Source organism: Scyliorhinus canicula, chromosome 15 (assembly GCF_902713615.1).
Source record: "Scyliorhinus canicula chromosome 15, sScyCan1.1, whole genome shotgun sequence".
Classification (NCBI taxonomy): domain Eukaryota; kingdom Metazoa; phylum Chordata; class Chondrichthyes; order Carcharhiniformes; family Scyliorhinidae; genus Scyliorhinus; species Scyliorhinus canicula.
The window spans coordinates 91,660,694-91,680,081 of NC_052160.1; the positions used below are offsets into that span (position 1 = coordinate 91,660,694).

The 19,388-nt window shown below is 45.5% G+C and overlaps 1 protein-coding gene across 2 annotated transcripts in view; it reads left to right on the plus strand.

Moving 5' to 3' along the window:
• Positions 1-200: 200 nt before the first annotated feature.
• trim33 (tripartite motif containing 33) overlaps positions 201-19,388 on the plus strand; it is a 242,703-nt gene continuing 223,515 nt past the window's right edge. The window contains exon 1 of one of the 2 annotated variants that reach the window (XM_038820775.1): positions 201-838. In XM_038820775.1, coding sequence (XP_038676703.1) covers positions 286-838 — 553 coding nt within the window. In that variant the 5' untranslated portion in view covers positions 201-285. The remainder of the gene's footprint in view (positions 839-19,388) is intronic. The other variant, XM_038820776.1, reaches the window with a different exon arrangement.

Sequence of the window (19,388 nt, forward strand, 5' to 3'; positions counted from 1 at the left end):
CGTGATTCCGATCCCGCACCTGCCCGCCATTTGCAGCCGCGGGGCGCGGGGCGCCGCACGCCGGCCGCTGACGTGCTCTCGCGCGCGCCCTGATGTCCTCGCTCCACCCGCGCGGCCAATCGGCGGTGGTTTTGTATTGGCGATGGGGCGAAGCTGGCCAATAGGCGCCGCTGTTTAACGCGGCGGTCCGTGTCGCCGGAGCTCGAGAGAGGGTTTTGAATGTGAGCGTGCGCGGAGCGGCCGGGCGGGCGAGGTGGAGAGAGAGAGAGAGAGAGAGGAGAAAAGATGGCGGAAAACAAAGGTGGAAATAACATTGAGGCGAATGGCGTTAGCGAGGAGAAGAGCGCGCAGCCCGATAAGGACGAGGAGAGCGGGGAGAAAGCGGAGCCGGAGGTTAACGCGGCGATGGCGGTGACGGGATTATCATCATCAACGACAACAACATCAACAACAACCCCGGCCGCGGCACCCGTACCAACGGCCGCTGCGGCCGAGGGACTGGGTTCGAGCCCAGGCCTAAGTCCGGGAGTGGGCCCCGGGCCGAGTCCGGCTGCAGGGCCGAGTCCGGCTCCAGGACCCAGCCCGGCAGCGGGTCCGGACAAAGCAGCAGCGGCGGTGGCTCCGGCCGCGGCCCCCGCCGAGGTGAACCTGAACCTGCTGGACGAGTGCGCCGTGTGCCGCGATACGCTGCAAGGCAAGGAGCCCAAGCTGCTGCCCTGTCTCCACTCCTTCTGCAAGCGCTGTCTGCCGGAGCCCGAGCGGCAGCTCAGCATCCCCATACCCGCCGGGGGCAACAACGCCGCAGGAAATAACGGGGATTCGCCAACCATCCAGCAGGGTAAGTACCGCCTGGGTGCAGGGGAGGGGAGGGAGATCCACCGCGGACTTTACTTCCAACTTCTCCAGTTTAATGCCTCCCCACCCCATGTTGACACGATCAGATTGTCTGAAGTTATTACACGGTGAACTCCTGATCTGACAAAGTGTAGCTACTACGTTGTCCAGTCTCCAATTGCAATGGATTTACTCTGTACAGAAGGAAAGGGGCTGCGACGAAATCGTTGTTCTTTAACCTCATGCGGAGCGGTTTGTCTTTAGATTAAAGGGTTTTAAGGTAAATTCCAAAAAATAAAGCCTTCAACAGTTCATTTGGCACCCGGCGGTTTTGTTTGTTTTTAAAAGTGACGGCGGCGACCCGTTGCAGATTATTTGTCTGCATTTTGGAGTTCACTTTGTATTGTAAACCCGTTTTACATTGGATTACATTCACGAATCCAAATTCAAGAGTACTTTTGGATTGCAGGTGTTTGGGCAGACTTTTCCTAGGCTTGCTAGTAGCATTCGTAATATAGGGTAATCGTTTCATACTAAACCTCTTTCTCTTTCCCCCCCCTCCCCCGTATAAATCTAGCAGGTGAGTTCTTAATTGTGTTGTACAGAATAGTGAATGATTGTCGCTGATCAAAATATATTATTTGATTATGGGTGAATTTATGGCACAGTCACTGTCTTCGAATTGGTGTAGTAGCAAATAGGCCACAGTAATATTTGTTTATAGCTAAATCAGCTTTAATATACTTGATTTTCCTCAGAGTGGATATTTCAAATTAGCTGAGTCTTTTTGGGAACTTCACTGGTTGTCAAAATATCTTATTGCGACTTCGACTCTGAATTTAGAAAGCCTACCCTAACTCATTCATTCAATTTAAAATAAACTCCATTGCAAGGTTTAATTCTGATCCATTAGTTCAAAAATACCCACCACTATCTTCATAGGTACCCAGGGATGGGTCATAACAATGGCCTTGGCAGGGTCTCACATATCCCAACAACAACTTTGAAAGATCCTGTCCAGAATTTTTCAATGTTGTGTTAATATTTATTTCTTGAGCATCCCTGATTTTAATTCCCCTTCCTAAATTCCTTGGCCTGTCCACTTCGTTTTCCTCTTGTAGGGCAGTCTTTAAAGACTACCTCTGATCAAGCTTTTGGTCATCTCAAATTGAGCTCCTTCTCTTGCTCAGTGTCCTATATTGTTTTATAATGCCATTAGGAAGTGGTTTGGACCATTTTGTTGCATTTAAATCACTATATAAATAAAAGTTTTTACAAATATGTTACTAGTTGAGTTACCACATCTATGTTCATAGGTAAAAAACTGGTTTGGAAACCTTTGACAGAATCAATTAGGTAATTGTGTAATTGGAGACTGAGAGCAGCTGTAAGCTTTGCATGTCAAAATACATTTTTTAATGGTGATTAAATCCCTGTGGTTTTGGTGATTGAAAAGATAAACAAATTAATTAGTTACTTCATTTTGACTTTATCCACTCCCACCAATTATGATGTTGGAGTTGGGTGAGGTTATCGAATAGTTGCTCAGTTTTCTTTGATACCGATGGCTCTTTCCCTCCCCCAAGAAAATAATCACTCAAGTAAATTCATGTGAATTTATCGCCCTGACCTTCCAATGCATTGGTGATAACCTTTGAAACATTTTCCGCTGTCAAGCGTTCAGATCGATCTCTTCTCTTCTCTTCCCCCCCCTCTCTCTCTCTCTCTTCTCCCCCCCCCCCCCCCCCCCCTCTCTCTCTCTCTCTTTCCCCCTATCTCTCTCTCTCTCTCTCTCTCTCTCTCTCTCTCTCTCTCTCTCTCTCTCTCTCTCTCTCTCTCTCTCTCTTTCCCCCCCCCCACCCCCACCATGTCTGGATGCCCTGCACCTGCCAAGAAATCGCCTCAAGATCGTCCCTGCCCTTGTCTGCTGCTAAAACTAAAATCCGATGCATTCAGACCCGAGATATATTTGGGGATCCTCGGGTAAACAAATTTTTAAAAATCAGTGCACTGTAATCTTATGCATTTTACCATTTATTTCATTTGAAGTACTTCAATTCAAGTCAAGTTATTTCCACATTTACTTAAAATAATTTAAAACTTCAAATTTGAAAGACTAAAAACTGTTAAACGCTTAACAACTTTACAAAACCTTGCCATAACTGGGCCACATAGGGCATTCCTTCCACTGTAGCCATCAAAGGGGGTGTAGCTTCTGTGCTTCGCCGTGACATCTCGTAGTTCCCTTTGGTGGTTGCATCCTTCAGTTGGTATAGGAAGTCCCTAGCTTCCACGCATAATGCTAAATGCCAAAGCCTCCCTGGTGACTGGAAGATCTGGGCCTATTTTCTCTGCAACTGCCCTGCTTCACAGATGTTGGGTTTTGAAATAATGAAGTAAATGTGTCGCGGTACAACCCTAGGAATGGTGTAGTCCCTATTGCAATAGCTGAGTCTGATAACTGCTGCAAAGCAATCTTTGTGAACTTACCTGATTTCAAAGTAAAATGGCAAATGTAATGTTTTAAAGCACAAAAACAATTGATTACACCGTAAATTGTGTTTATGAAAAGACTTTCTACTATAATTAATAATTCACTTCTGACATGAGACCACAAAAATGGTCACATGGCTAAGAATCAGTCATGTGGTAAGCATGGACCTATTATGTTAGACAGAAATTTATAAAATAACTTAGTGCTGCAATTGGTTGATCCAACAAGACCAGAAGAGAACATATCCAGGTGCGCAGTGCATAACTATGCTCAAACTGACAACATCCTGTATAAAAATTCAAACCAGGATTGTTAATTCAAGTTCTGACAGCATATGTGCTTTCAGTTGCATGTTATTTTCAGTTTTTTCTCCTCTGTCTCTCTCTCTCTTCCCCTCCCATGTATTTTCTCTGCGTGTGTTGATTCTCTCGCTGGGGTTGAGGAAGTTGCCGTCTAGTAATTCGCCTGACTGGATGTCACTTTTATTCAGTTCCTGGTGCTCTTGCCACTAAGAAAGTTGTAGAATCAGTCTTAATCCTCAATTTGAGTACAGGATTGATGGGTTTATCCTTGGTGATTGATTTCTGGATCAGATATTAAATCAATCCTCAGATAGTTAGGTGGACAGGATCCAGTCCTTCTATTGCAAAAGAGGAACATGGAGTTCTTCAGTGTCCAGGCTAACATTTTCCATCGACCAACACTGCCAAATTTATGTTGAGTAACTGATGATCTTATTGTAGGTTTTTGCAAAATGGCAACTGTTTAAACAAAATTACAGATGAGACGGCCCCTGGTGGTGTACTGTATATAAAATAAAACTGCAAAAAGAAACTTAACTAATTAAATCGAAATGTCATTCCCGATATGACAATGCACCCAAGCCCTGCTGCGTCCACTGGTCGTGGAAGACCTGAAGCGTACCGGTGGACATCACATGCTCCCTCTCCAAAGCCACCTGGTCGCAAACGTTGACCGCGATAGAGGGACAGACAGTCTGGTTGCTCCCTGCACCGATATGAACTTCCCAACAAGGTATGGCATTGTTTTGATCATGCTCTCTTGGATTTGTGGCATAAAGCTAGTTGTGGTGTCCCAAAAGCCCACAGCTAAGATCATGAAAGTAAGATGTACCCAGGGTCGGGTGTGATATGCGATTGCGTATCACCAGCATGAAGCAGTGCTTTTCTCATTGGTTATCCATGAGCTTTGGCCTGTGTCTTTTTCTTAAGGGGAGCAGGGAAGATGGTGGCTAAAATTCTAATTCCATCATGGTCCTCCAGCATGTCAACTTTACTGATATGACTTCAATATTTCAGGAAGTAATTGCTTTCTATTGGTTTATACTACTGCCGGTAATGTTACTTATTTTATTCTGTTCACAGGATGTGGGCTTCATTGGCTAGGTCAACATTTATTGCCTATCCCTAATTGCTTTTGAAGTGGTATTTCCTGAATTGCAGAGTATCAGTATGTTTATTTTAAAAAAATAATTTGACGTATGCAAATCAAATTACTACTCTTGTGTTGCAAAGGTATTTATCTGTTGCTCATTGTGCTTTTACCTAATTTGCTCTGTTTAATCACCTTGCTCTAGAGTCGCCAGGTATCTTTATGATACCACCACGAGGTTCAAGTTCAAGTGCTGATCATTAACTCAATACACCAGTTAGTAAGGTTCAAATCAAAACACATTTATTATATACACAGTCAATCGCTACTCATGCATAAAACACTACTCACTAGACTATCTCTAACACTAAAAGGCCAATGCTTAGCTTTGGAAAGGCCCACCAGGTCGGGTAACAATGGCCTTTCGTTCGATTCTGAGTCTGCAGGCTTCAAGCTTGTATCGACTAGTAGCTAGGAGCGCCTCTCTCGCAGCGTGCGTTGACTGGACACTTACTTGGTTGGTGCAGCTGCTAGGCAAGTCTCTCCGAGTTGAGAGTCACGGTCAAGAGTTCTTTGAGAGCTGCCAAGAAGCTGTTAGGCCGGTCTCTCCTCGCTGAGAGCCAAGTGCCAAGAAGAACAAATTGAACTTGGGGACTCTATTTTTATGGTCCCCAGGGGCTTCGCGCCCTTTGGGCGGACCCTGTACCTGGTTCCAATTGATTGGACTAAGTTCTGATTACTTGGATCGATTTCTCCAATACTGGAGCTGTTCCCTGATTGCTGGGCGGTTCCTAAGTGTCCGGTGGCCTTCCTTTGTCTTGGCTCCTGCTGGCGCCGAGGAATCTGGTTTAGTCTTGATTACTTGAATGTATCCAGTTGTTCCCGGGGATCGCTCATTACTATGCAGATGGCTTTTGGTTTTGGTTCCATCTGGGTTCTGCAAGTTCTAATATCCAGGAAACTTTGCACCTGCTTGTTTCCCTGCGTTTGACCATTTCTTCCTGCATTCTTAGCGGATCTCCATTTTGGAATCGGGAAGTGGCCAACCCAGATGGCTACATGTTGTCAGAAGTGCCCAGCATTTCAGTGCCATTTTGGATCAGGTTAAACGTCAACAATAGCTGATATCCTTTTTCTTAAATTTAGTGTACCCAATTTATTTTGTTTCCAATTAAAGGGCAATTTAGCGTGTTCAATCCACTTATGCTGCACATAAGAACTAGGAGCAGGAGTAGGCCATCTTGCCCCTCGAGCCTGCTCCGCCATTCAATGAGATCATGGCTGATCTTTTGTGGACTCAGCTCCACTTTCCGGCCCGAACACCATAACCCTTAATCCCTTTATTCTTCAAAAAACTATCTATCTTTACCTTAAAAACATGTAATGAAGGAGCCTCAACTGCTTCACTGGGCAAGGAATTCCATAGATTCACAACCCTTTGGGTGAAGAAGTTCCTCCTAAACTCAGTCCTAAATCTACTTCCCCTTATTTTGAGGCTATGTCCCCTAGTTCTGCTTTCACCCGCCAGTGGAAACAACCTGCCCGCATCTATCCTATCTATTCCCTTCATAATTTTAAATGTTTCTATAAGATCCCCCCCTCATCCTTCTAAATTCCAACGAGTACAGTCCCAGTCTACTCAACCTCTCCTCATAATCCAACCCCTTCAGCTCTGGGATTAACCTAGTGAATCTCCTCTGCACACCCTCCAGTGCCAGTACGTCCTTTCTCAAGTAAGGAGACCAAAACTGAACACAATACTCCAGGTGTGGCCTCACTAACACCATATACAATTGCAACATAACCTCCCTAGTCTTAAACTCCATCCCTCTAGCAATGAAGGACAAAATTCCATTTGCCTTTTTAATCACCTGTAAACCAACCTTCTGTGACTCATGCACTAGCACACCCAAGTCTCTCTGGGTGACTTAATATTTTTAATATGCTTTAATATTTTATCGTTTAAATAATAATCCAGTTTGCTGTTATTCCTACCAAAATGGATAACCTCACATTTGTCAACATTGTATTCCATCTGCCAGACCCTAGCCCATTCACTTAACCTATCCAAATCCCTCTGCAGACTTCCAGTATCCTCTGCACTTTTCGCTTTACCACTCATCTTAGTGTCATCTGCAAACTTGGACACATTGCCCTTGGTCCCCAACTCCAAATCATCTATGTAAATTGTGAACAATTGTGGGCCCAACTCGGATCCCTGAGGGACACCACTAGCTACTGATTGCCAACCAGAGAAACACCCATTAATCCCCACTCTTTGCTTTCTATTAATTAACCAATCCTTTATCCATGCAACTACTTTACCCGTAATGCCATGCATCTTTATCTTATGCAGCAACTTTTTGTGTGGCACCTTGTCAAAGGCTTTCTGGAAATCCAGATATACCACATCCATTGGCTCCCCGTTATCTACTGCACTGGTAATGTCCTCAAAAAATTCCACTAAATTAGTTAGGCATGACCTGCGCTTTATGAACCCATGCTGCGTCTGCCCAATGGGACAATTTCTATCCAGATGCTTCGCTATTTCTTCCTTGATGATAGATTCCAGCATCTTCCCTACTACCGAAGTTAAGCTCACTGGCCTATAATTTCCTGCTTTCTGCCTACCTTTTTTAAACAGTGGTGTCACGTTTGCTAATTTCCAATCCACCGGGACCACCCCAGAGTCTAGTGAATTTCGGTAAATTATCACTAGTGCATCTGCAATTTCCCTAGCCGTCTCTTTTAGCACTCTGGGATGCATTCCATCAGGGCCAGGAGACTTGTCTACCTTTAGCCCCATTAACTTGTCCATCACTACCTCCTTAGTGATAACAATCCTCTCAAGGTCCTCACCTGTCATAGCCTCATTTCTATCAGTCGCTGGCATGACATCTTTGGGTTGGCGGTGCGAAACCCACGCAGACACGGGGAGAATGTGCAAACTCCACACGGACAGTGCCGGGATCGAACCTGGGACCTCGGCGCCGTGAGGCAGCAAGACTAACCCACTGTGCCAGCGTGCTGCCCTACTTGTTATCCTTTTCTAAACGACGTTGAAGCAGAGGTTGCTTGTTCAAGCTGGTGCTGCAGGGTTGAAGAGAAAGGTGGTAGGGAATTGCAGCGTTGTCATGACAGTTTTTCCTTTCTCAAATTGGTAATGTAAAGATTGCTTGAATTATTTCTATTTTTAACATAAATGGTAAATGAGCTCAACAGTGTAACCATGGTTTATTTGTGAAACTTTGGAATTCTTGAGTTGGAAGCGCAATCGTACCCTGAAAGAAGAAACCTTGCACCATACTTCCTAATACATGGGCGTGTGAATTTATTTTTGTAGGTGACGTGTAGAAAAGAATAATTTAATCTTGTAATGTGTAACTAGAGTATAAATCTGTGACTGCACTGCCACAGTGAATGGTTGAATGAGTCTATAAAGGAGGCAGTTGCTGTAACCATATAGAATAATTCGACTGGACGTTGTTCATGGACAACTAACTGGCATAGATTTATTGGATTTCATCATGGTGTTTAGATACGTGGCTATTTATCAGCCCATTGATCACTGGTAATTTTGGAGATTCTTTGATTAAATATTGTGAAAGTATTCCTGAAGTACCTGTTTGCCAGCTAAATATGTTGCTCGCTAAATGTGTATGCAAGGAAATAAAGATATATATGATATTGCAATATAAGTATTGCAATTCTGAATTGAAAATGCTGGAACAAGTATATGTGACAACCAAACAGAACTGACCAAGTTTGCTTTCTAGTATGGATTTTGCCTTTGCAGTGGTTAATTTATTTAGAAAAAAAATGCGATTTTGAGCTGTACAGATGGGATTTGCTGAAAGGTTTCTGATTATTTGAAAATGTGCTCATGATTTGAAAAAGCAAGAGCTGCTAACTAACAGTGTTTTTATTGGAGTATTTTGGTACTCTTTGGGCATAAACTTCCACAGAGTGGCAATCGGAATTGCGTTTGGGGTGTTGGGGGAGTCCTGGTGAGAGGAGGGGGTGCGTGGTAGTGCGGGTGTATACAACAGTTAACTGGACGTTGGAAGTGATTTTAATCCTTCTAACAGTGTTCTTCAAACTTTTATTCCTGAGACCCATTTTTGCCAACCTGCGTGGCCCGCGCCGGCCGATCCGCATGACCCACCATTTTCTCTTAGCTTGTTTGCTGCTGACAAAAAAGGAGAAAATGGTTTTGGCTCCCGTTGGCCCTTGTACACGCTCCTCCAATGGAACCTGTTGGGTGACGGAAAGTGTTGGGTCTCCATCTGTCCAAAGTTCTGCATTTTTTTCCTGTAAAATTTTATCAAATATAACCCCCCCCCCCGCCCCCGAACCTGTTTAAAAAATATAATAAATGAATAAAATCCCGCCAAACTTGTAAAACAAAAAGCTGCGACTGTTTTTTAAAAAACGGCCGCACTGCGCATGTGTGCCAGATCATCGGCGCGCATGCACAAAACTATGTGGCAGCACGGTAGCATGGTGGTTAGCATAAATGCTTCACAGCTCCAGGGTCCCAGGTTCGATTCCCGGCTGGGTCACTGTCTGTGCGGAGTCTGCACGTCCTCCCCATGTGTGCGTGGGTTTCCTCCGGGTGCTCCGGTTTCCTCCCACAGTCCAAAGATGTGCGGGTTAGGTGGATTGGCCATGCTAAATTGCCCGTAGTGTCCTAAAAAGTAAGGTTAAGGGGGGGTTGTTGGGTTACGGGTATAGGGTGGATACGTGGGTTTGAGTAGGGTGATCATTGCTCGGCACAACATTGAGGGCCGAAGGGCCTGTTCTGTGCTGTACTGTTCTATGTTCTATGTGCATGCGCGCCGATGATGTGCAATGTGGCTGCATTTTTTTACATGCTCGCGGCCATTTTGAAGGCCACTTGCAGCCGGCGTTATTAACAGCCGGCTGTTGTGCGCAGGTTTGCGTGATCGGGAGCGCTGCAACGGATGGCTTCGCGACTCTCCCGACACCCGCCTGTGACCCACCCGCCAGTCGCGCCCCCAAGTTTGACAATGCCTGTTCTAACATTTCCTGACTAACATGGTATAACAGTCGGAACCATCTGAAGTTTGTAATTTAAATTACATTTTTGCTTGGTTCCCTGCAGAGGGGGGGGAAATCCCTGGCAATTGCATTACAATCCTTGATCAGGAATGTCCGACGATGGGGGTGCGCTCCTCTGCGGACCTTTGCTTCCCCCCCCGCCCACAAATTATACTGCCCTGGTGTCCGGAGGTTGCAGCCCAATGAATAAGACAATGGCCGTGACTGCGACTAAACAAGAGTACCATAAGCCTTTACTGCGTATCCTGTTTTGGTTCTGAAATCCAACACCTTTGAAACAATAATGGTCATACTCTCTAAATTTGTAAATTTTTTTGAAGTGAGATGAGTTTACTTTACAGACCTACGGGTGGTAGAGATCAGTGTCATGTACAGTCTATTGAGGCAATGCAGCTCACAGTCTAAATAATTCATCAGTATGTAACTAGGATGCAGCAAGTGGGGGTGGGGCTGAATGCTATTGCACTTCATAGGGCATGAAATAAGTAGTGCAGTGGAGTGGAGCACAGCAGAACTCTGTTCAATAAGGCATTTTGTTGAAAATGGTCGTTAAAATTGTGGTTCGCTGTGCTAATTTAGTTCTTCATGTGATTACAAAGTTTCTGCTTTAAAGTGCTCTAGGAGATGTAGCACAAGTTATTTCTTTTTATAAAACACCTACTCACTGGATACAATTTTTTTTGCCAGCAGTAATATTAAGCTTGTATGGCCTTGGGAGATCTCAACCTCCAAACTGATTAAGTAGCCTGACAGAGGCATTAATGGCACCTATGAGTCATTCAAGCAGGGTATTGCACATTGTTGCAGTAATACCATGAAGACGGAATTCCCTTGTGCGCTGATCGAGCAATGGGTAACCTTGTCACAGAATATATTCTTGTACATAATGCTAATATGTAGAATGACCTTCAGCCTACCATGTTTTGTAAAACTATGAAGCTTGTACTCCAAACAGAAAATATGAATCGGCACAATGTCAGGTACCTGTACAATTGTTTGTCAGATCATCAAATTGTTTTCCCATCCAGCACAGACTAAGATGGTCTCCTTCTGTACTGATTATTTCACACCGAAGTTCCTTTAGTCATGCACCATAATGCACCTCAGAAGGCACAGCTATGTAGATAAATCAATTTCTACGAATTGTATTTTAAAATGTTGCTGCAATGAGTACTTGATGTGCTAGAGCAGGGGTGGGCAAACTTTTCCGTGCAAGGGCCACATTCAGAAATTCACAATTTTAAAGGGCCGCATAGTATATTAAGTAAAATAATTACTTCACCCGGTTATGATTCTGGGCGCCTCATATAGAACATAGAACAGTACAGCACAGAACAGGCCCTTCGGCCCTCGACGTTGTGCCGAGCAATGATCACCCTACTCAAGTCAATGTATCCACCCTATACCAGTAAGTAGCCCAACAGCCCCCCCCCCCCATTAACCTTAAAAAAAATTAAAAATTTAAAAAAAAAAAAAAAATTTTTTTTTAAAAAGAAATTTTTTTTTTTTAATGACTTGGTGGGCCGCATAAAGACCTTTGGCGGGCCGCATGCGGCCCGCGGGCCGTAGTTTGCCCACCCCTGTGCTAGAGGAATGGCTACTTTTTATTGCATTGTCTTATGCCTCTTTTCTCACCTCCCTGGATATTCTGCTCGACGATCTCTACCTCAGTTCATCAGTCTTCCTACTCGCATGCTGCATACTTGACTCTTCCTTGCATAGCATAGTTTTCCTCGTACCTCTCGAGTCTCTGAGGGGTCCCTTTGAAGCACCGGTTGCTGCTTCCATACAAGTATCAAACCCAACTGTCTCCATCTCTTTACTCTCACCTAAAAATGGGGCTAGTCTTGCTGATCCCCCTTCCCTACCCTGCTGTCGACACCCTCTTTGCTTACTTCCCCAGTGTGCCAATTCACTTATCACCATGATGTTGTCAACTATGAGTTTGTTGTGGATGAATGCATCGACATCATGACTTTGATGAAACCTGACTATATATTCTATATTGAGCCTCTCTGCCTGGTTATACCTTCTACCATTTGCCTTGCCCAGAGCATTGCAGTGGCTGCGTTTTTATCACCAAATTAGTACCCCGGTCTGTTCCTCTACACCCCTGGCACTTCTCCCTTTGAACATTTTGCTTGTTTTATCTCTTTCCTCCTTCATTTAGCATCTTTTTCTCTCTACCACCCTCAAGTGCCAGAAAAATGTCTCACTGAGATGGCTTCCATTCCTTCTCTCAGCCTCTGATTTCACCCTTGACTTTCTCACCTTAGTTTACTGCCTGCCTTACTTTTTCTCTCCAAGTAAATTCCCAATCCATGTTCATTGGGCACCCCAGGCAGTATCATCGCACATGGCTTTCTTGTTCTAATCAAGCCCTCCTAGTTACTTTCATTGTTAGAAAGTTCAAAGTAATAGCTGAAAGGATGTCACAACAAGATTTCATGTTTTAATACTTTTGACAGTTACTAACAGGCCAAAAGCACTTGTGACTAAACAGGCCTCATGACCGTACATTTTTAATGACAGTCTTACAAACCTGAATTGTAACAATTACTTTTGGACCTTGGCCTCGATCACTTGAATGGCCCGAATCTTGAACAGGTAGGTGGACAATTGCTTTATTCCTACCCATAGATTTGGTTAGCCCATGCAGAGCATGATTGGGTCCTGATGACTTATGCCAAAATTGGTCAGTATTTCAGGATCATCGTGGAACGTGATGATTTTGTCCTACAGTGGGCTATTGTCTCAACTCTCGTCTCCAACAAAAACCGTGACTTCTTTGTCACTAAGATTGGGATCATCCAATTGGCTGACTCTCTTTCTTTCCTTCACGAGTCTTCAGGCCAATCACCCTTTTATTCTATAATGTCCTAGTTCTAAACTTGCATGTTGCTTAAGTATATCTCCTATTTCCCCTTTTGCCTTCTCCAAGCTTTAGTTGTCCAAGCTTCTGCTTCCTCAATCCTATGAAACTGCTAACTGCCCAACTTCTCTTCCTGGCTCCCATGTTAGCATTGTGGTACTGACATTGTCCCATGTTTCTTCAAATCTGCTGTAACCATTCCATCCTTAAAAATCCTTGACCCATCTGTCTCCTTTGAATGTGCTTTTGACTCCCAAATTCATGCACACCTTTCCCAAAACTGTAAGTGTGAAATCTCTAATTGACATTGTTGCTCAAGCTGCAGCAGTGAAATTGTTGATCGCAAAAGTACAATTAACATTGTGTGACAAATGCTCATAATCTTTCCTCATCCTCCTTGTCTACCTGCAGTATTTTGATACTTTTTTAAAAGAAAATATTTTATTGAAGCATTTGTAACTTTTACAGTTTAAATGGTTTGCGTGGGTTTCGCCCCCACAACCCAAAGATGTGCAGGCTAGGTGGATTGGACACACTAAATTGCCCCTTAATTGGAAAAAATGAATTGGGCACACTAAATATATTTTAATTTTTTTTTACAGTTTTACATTTCTTGAACAATCACGTGGGCCGACATATGGAAAAAACAATGTTCCCTACTGCCCGCACCCTATTCCTAATTATCTGTATACTGAGTTCCCTGTTCTTGTCTAACACTGCCATGCCTCCTATCCCCCCCCCCCCCCTCCTTTTTTTTTACTGCTGACATTCAATTTTCTTTGAAGAAGTCAAAGAACATTTGCCATCTCTGGGCGAACCCTTGAGTTGATCCTCAAGGCGAACTTGATTTTTTTCCAGACTGAGAAACCCTGCCATATAGCTGACCCACACACCTGACTTTGGGGTCTCTGAGTCCCTCCATCACAGCAAAGGCAGGAACATCGATCTCTTGGCCCCTGGATCATCCGATACCCCAAATATTGCCAGTTCTGGACTGTTGAGTTACCCTCCCTTCCAGGACTTCTGACATAACATCCGCAAATCCCTGCCAGAATTGCCCCTCCACTTTGGACGTGCCAAGAACATATGTACATGGTTAGCTGGGCTACCCCCCACACCGCCCACATCTGTCCTCCACCTCGTCAAAGAACCTGCTCATCCGGACTACCATCATGTGGGCCCTGTGGACCACTTTGAACTGGATCGGGCTAAGTCTGGTACAGGATGAGGATGAATTGACTCACCAAGGCTTTTTCCCACTTTTCCATTTCTCTCTTCTCACTTCCCTGATTGGGGCCCCCTCCCACCCCATCAACTCCTTGTATATCTCTGTAATCCTTCCCTCTCCAACCCCTGTTTTTGACATCACCTTATCCTGTAGTGCCCTCAGGGGGAGGAGGATGAAAGCTAGGAACCTGCCTTTGTACAAAGTCCAGGCCATGAAGGTAATGAAGGTATCAAAGCGCATTCCCGCCTGGTAGCTCGAACTCCTCTAGTGTCTTCAAGGTCGGAAAGCTCTCCTGGATAAATAAATCCCCAAATCTCTCGGTCCCTCACTGCTGCCACCTCCTGAAGCCCTTATCAAGCCTCCCTGGGACAAACCAGTGATTGCTACAAATCGGAGACCACACTGACGCGCCCTCCAATCCCATGTGCTGCCTCCATTGCCCCACATTCATATGGCTGCCACCACCACGGGGCTTGTAGAGTATTGAGCCGGTGAGAACGGCAGGGGCACCGTTAGTAAAGCCTTCAAACTCGTACCCTTGCAGGATGTTGCTTCCACTTGCTCTCAGGCCACCCCCACTACCTACTTCCTGGCCATTAATATGTTGGCCGCCCAGTAATAATTAATAAAGCTCGGGAGGGCAAGGCTCCTCCCTCCGCGACCCCGCTCCAGGTGTGCACTCTTTACTCTCCGGGTTTAACCCGCTCACACACTACCTGTAATCGTCACATTTATTTTTCTGAAAAAAGCCTTTGGGACAAAAATCGGAAGGCATTGAAAAAAGAACAGCAGTCTTGGGAGGACTATCATCTTCACCGTCTGGACCCTTCCCGCTAGCGTCAGTGGGAGCATGTCCTATCTGTGGAAATCCCTTTTCATTTGGCCGACCACTTGCTGCCCCCGCACTTTCGCCACTTGAATCCCTAAATATCTAAAACTCCCTGCCACTACATTAAAAGGTAACTCCCTGAGTCTCCTTTCCTGGCCCCTTGCCCAGATAGTAATGGCTTATTGTCACAAGTAGGCTTCAATGAGGTTACTGTGAAAAGTCCCTAGTCGCCACACTCCGGCGCCTGTTCGGGGAGGCCAGTATGGGAATTAAACCCGCGCTGCTGGTCTTGTTCTGCATTACAAGCTAGCTGTTTTTCCCACTGTGCTAAACCAGCTCCTACATTTTAGCATCTACATTTCAAAGGGAAATTGGTCTGTACAATCCACAGCTCTCCGGGTCCTTGTCTCATTTCAGGATGAGAGACATTAATGCCTGTGATAGCGTTGGGGGAAGCACTCCAAACTCCTTGGATTCATTGAAAGCTTTAACTAACAGCGGTCCCACCAGCCCAGAAAACTTTGTATAAAATTCCACTGAGAATTTGTCAGGTCCCGGGGCCTTACCTGATTGTATTGCCCCCAATCCGTCCATCACTTCACCGAGCCCAATTGGGCCCCCAAGACTTCCAGCAGCTCCTCATCTATTTCGGGAACTCTAGCCTCTCCAGTAATTGGTTTATTCCCTCCTTCCACCGCAGATGGTTCAGATTCATATAAACGACTATAGAATTTACGAAACACTTCATTAACCGTCCCCGGGTCCCTCAGTACTTTCCCCTTCACATCCTTAATTTTCCCTATTTCTCTCGCCGCCTTGTGCTTCCTCAGCTGATGTGCCACCATCCTGGTAGCTTTCTCCCCATATTCACATACTGCCCCTTTTACCCTCTCAGCTGTCGCTCCGTCTTGCCTGTGGAAAGGAGCCCAAAATCCATTTGCAGTCTCTGACGCTCCTTCAAGGACTCCTCATTCGGAGACGCCACATATCTCCTATCTACATGTAAGATTTCCCCTACTAGCCATTCCAGCTCCGCCCGTTCAGTCTTTCCCTATGGCTCCGAATCGAAATATATTCCCCTCTGATGACCGCTTTCAGTGCCTCCCACACCACCCCAGCTGCGGTGTCTCCCGTGCCACTGGTTTTTATATATCCCCGAATGGCCTCCCTCACTCGCTCGCATATCTTGTCGTCTGCTAACAGCCCTGCATCTAGCCTCCACTGTGGGCGCTGAGAATTTCCCATGTTCACCTGTAGGTCTAGCCATTGTGGCGCATGATCCAATACTATGATTGCTGAATACTCTGTGTCCACCACCCCTGCTAACAATGTTTTGTCCAGTATAAAAAAAAGGATCCTGGAGTACGCTTTGTGCACATGAGAGAATGATTATTACTTGCTCCTTGGCCTCTCACATCTCCACAGATCAACACCCTCCATGAACCTCCGCAGCTCTTTCGCCATTGCTGATACTTTCCCCGACCTAGAAGTTGATCGGTCCATCCTGGGATCCAAGACAGTGTTAAAATCACCCCCATAACCAAAAGGTGCGAGTCCCCTGATAATCGGCCATGACTTTTCCTAGGCCAGCCCTTTGCCCATGGCCCGCACCTCCCCAGATCACCCCCGGCAGCAACCACCATCTAGTCTCCAACTCCAGCCTCCTGGAAGTCCCCTAATCGTCAGCAGTTCCCCCCCCACCCGTCACTTTTCAGCTCAGCCCCCCACTTTGCCCCCGTGAACCAGCCTAACCAGCTAGCCTAGCAGGTTGCGCCCCAGGCGCCTAGGATTCCACCAGCTGCTGGATCTTTTACCCACCCCCCCAACTCTTAACATAAGTTTTCAAAACAATAGCAACAGTTGCAGAAAGCAAACATATCATCCATTTAAGGTCCAGGCTCAGTGGCCCACCCCTCCCCCTTTACAATATCTTATCAATCACCTTCTGCACTGTATGTTCTAATATCATGTCTAATAATATCCCATCACCTTCAAACAGAGCCCCAAACAATGGAAGTGAAAACAAACAGGATAAATGGAAAGACAGAAAAAATAATGCATGTAAAAACTCAGACTCCGATGTCTTTCCTTAACTGTACTGTGGTACATACATTAAAAGGTCAAAGTTAGATAACTCTGAGAAATCCTTCTCTTCCCGGTCATCGCAACTCACATTACAGTGCACCACTGAACTTTTTTACTTAAATCGCGTCTAGAAGAATGACGGGGATCTTGCTGAAACATACAGAATGCTGAGGCCTAGATAGAGTGGATGTGGAGAAGATGTTTCCATTAGTAGGAGAGTCTCGAACCTGAGGGCACAGCCTCGGACTGAAGGGAAGATCCTTTAAAACTGAGATAAGGGGGAATTTCTTCAGCCAGTGGGTGGTGAATCTGTGGCACTCATTGGTGGAGAAGGTTGTGGGGCCCAGGTCACTGTCTCTAAGGCAACCATACATTAGGTTCTTGATTAATAAGGAGATCGAGGGTTACGAGAAGAAGGCAGGAGAATGGGAATGAGAAATATATTCGCCATGATCGAATGGCGGTGCAGACTCGATGGGCTGAATGCCTAATTCTACTCCTATGTAGAGGAAGTGGAAGGGTAGGTTAGTAAGTTTGCTGATGACACAAAGGTTGGGGGAGTTGTAGATAATGTTGAGGGCTGTTGCAGGTTACAAAAGGACATTGACAGGATGCAGAGCTGGGCTGAGAAGTAGAAGATGGAGTTCAACCTTGACGTGATTAATTTTGGAAGGTCAAATTTGAATGATGAATACCGGGTTAAAGGCAGGATTCTTGGAATTGTGGAGGAACAGAGGGATCTTGGGGTCCACGTACACGGATCCCTCCAAGTTGCCACCCAGGTTGATAGGGTTGTTAAGAAGGCGTATGGTGTGTTGGCTTTCATTAACGGGGGATTGAGCTTAAGAGCGTGAGGTTTTGCTGCAGCTTTATGAAACTCTATTTAGACCACCCTTGGAATATTGTGTCCAGTTCTGGTCGCCTCCATTATAGGAAGAATGTGGGTGCATTGGATAGGGTACAGAGGAGATTTACCAGGATGCTGCCTGGACTGGAGGGCATGTCTTTTGAAGAAAGGTTGAGGGAGCTCGGGTTTTTCTCACTGGAGCGAAGAAGGCAGAGAGGTGACTTGATAGAGGTGTACAAGGTGATGAGAGGCATAGATAGAGTGGATACCAGAGACTTTTCCCCAGGGTGTAAATGGCTGTCATGAGGGGACATAATTTGAAGGTGATTGGAGGAAGATATAGGGGAGATGTCAGAGGTAGGTTCTTTACACAGAGAGTGGTGGGTGTGTGGAATGCACTGCCAGCAGAGGTGGTGGAGTCAGTCAGTAGGGACATTTAAGTGGTTCTTAGACAGGCACATGGACAGCAGTAAATTGAAGGGGTGTAGGTTAGGTTGATCTTAGATTAGGATTAATGGTCGGCACAACATAGTGGGCTGAAGGCCTGTACTGTTCTATGTCCAGGGAACTATCCTTGCCCTCTTTTCCACCCTGCTCGCCTCGCCCCTTTTTTTGGTCTGCATCTATATGCTATCTCTTGGCATCATTATCAGGAAACCTGGCATCTGTTTCCCCATTACCCGGACAGCACCCAGCTCTCTCATCACCTTTCTAGGCCTCTCCACTGTCTCTAATTTGTCAGATTAGTTGTCTGTTATCTTGTGTAGGATGGGGAACAATTTAAAATAGATATCTGGAAGACTGAACCCATTATTTTCATTGGCATTGACCTGATCCCTCTTGTTGGGAACAACGAGGCTGAACCAGACTTTTGACCTCTGAGATTCAGACCACCCATTTACACCACCACTAAGACGGGCTTTTAACACGTCCGGAACATCGTCTTGTCTCTGCTTGATTGCTGAAAGTTTCCATGCTTTTGTTACATCTGGACTTGCTATTCCGATGCACTCACCTATGGCTTTTCATGTTCTACTATTTGTGCAGTTCCAAGTCATTAAAAATCTGCTGCCCACATCCTAACACCCACCAAGTGAAGGGAGACATTGGCATTATTGTATGATCTGATTATCCAAGATCTAATATATTGCTTTTGGGGAAAATAGCCATCAATGTCTGGGTAAAGGAGTTGTGGGAGGGGGCCCGTATAGGCTTGGAACAAGGAATGTTCCACATGCCCAATAAAAAGGCAAGCATAACTAGGACCCATGCGGGTACCCTTTGCTACACCTTTTGATTTGGAGAAAGTGGGATGAGTTAAAGGAGAAGTTGTTGAGAGAGAACGAGTTCAGCCAGGCGGAGGAAAGTGGTGGTGGATGGGAATTGTCCGGGCCTCTTTTCGAGAAAGAAACGAAGAGCTCCCAGACCATCCTGGTGTGGGATGGAGGTGTAGAGAGATTGCACATCCATGGTGAATAGAATGCGGTTGGGACCCACAAACTAGAAGCTGTCAATATGACGCAGGGCATCAGAGGAAACCCGGAGGTAGGTGGGGAGGGAATGGACCAGAGGAGTGAGGATGGAGACAAGATAAAAAGAAATAAGTTCGGTGGGGCAGGAGCATGCTGGCACAATGAGCCTGCTGGGACAGTCCTTTTTGTGAATTTTGGGAAATAGGTAAAAGCGGGCTGTCGGGGGTTGGGAGACAGAGGTTGGAAGCCATAG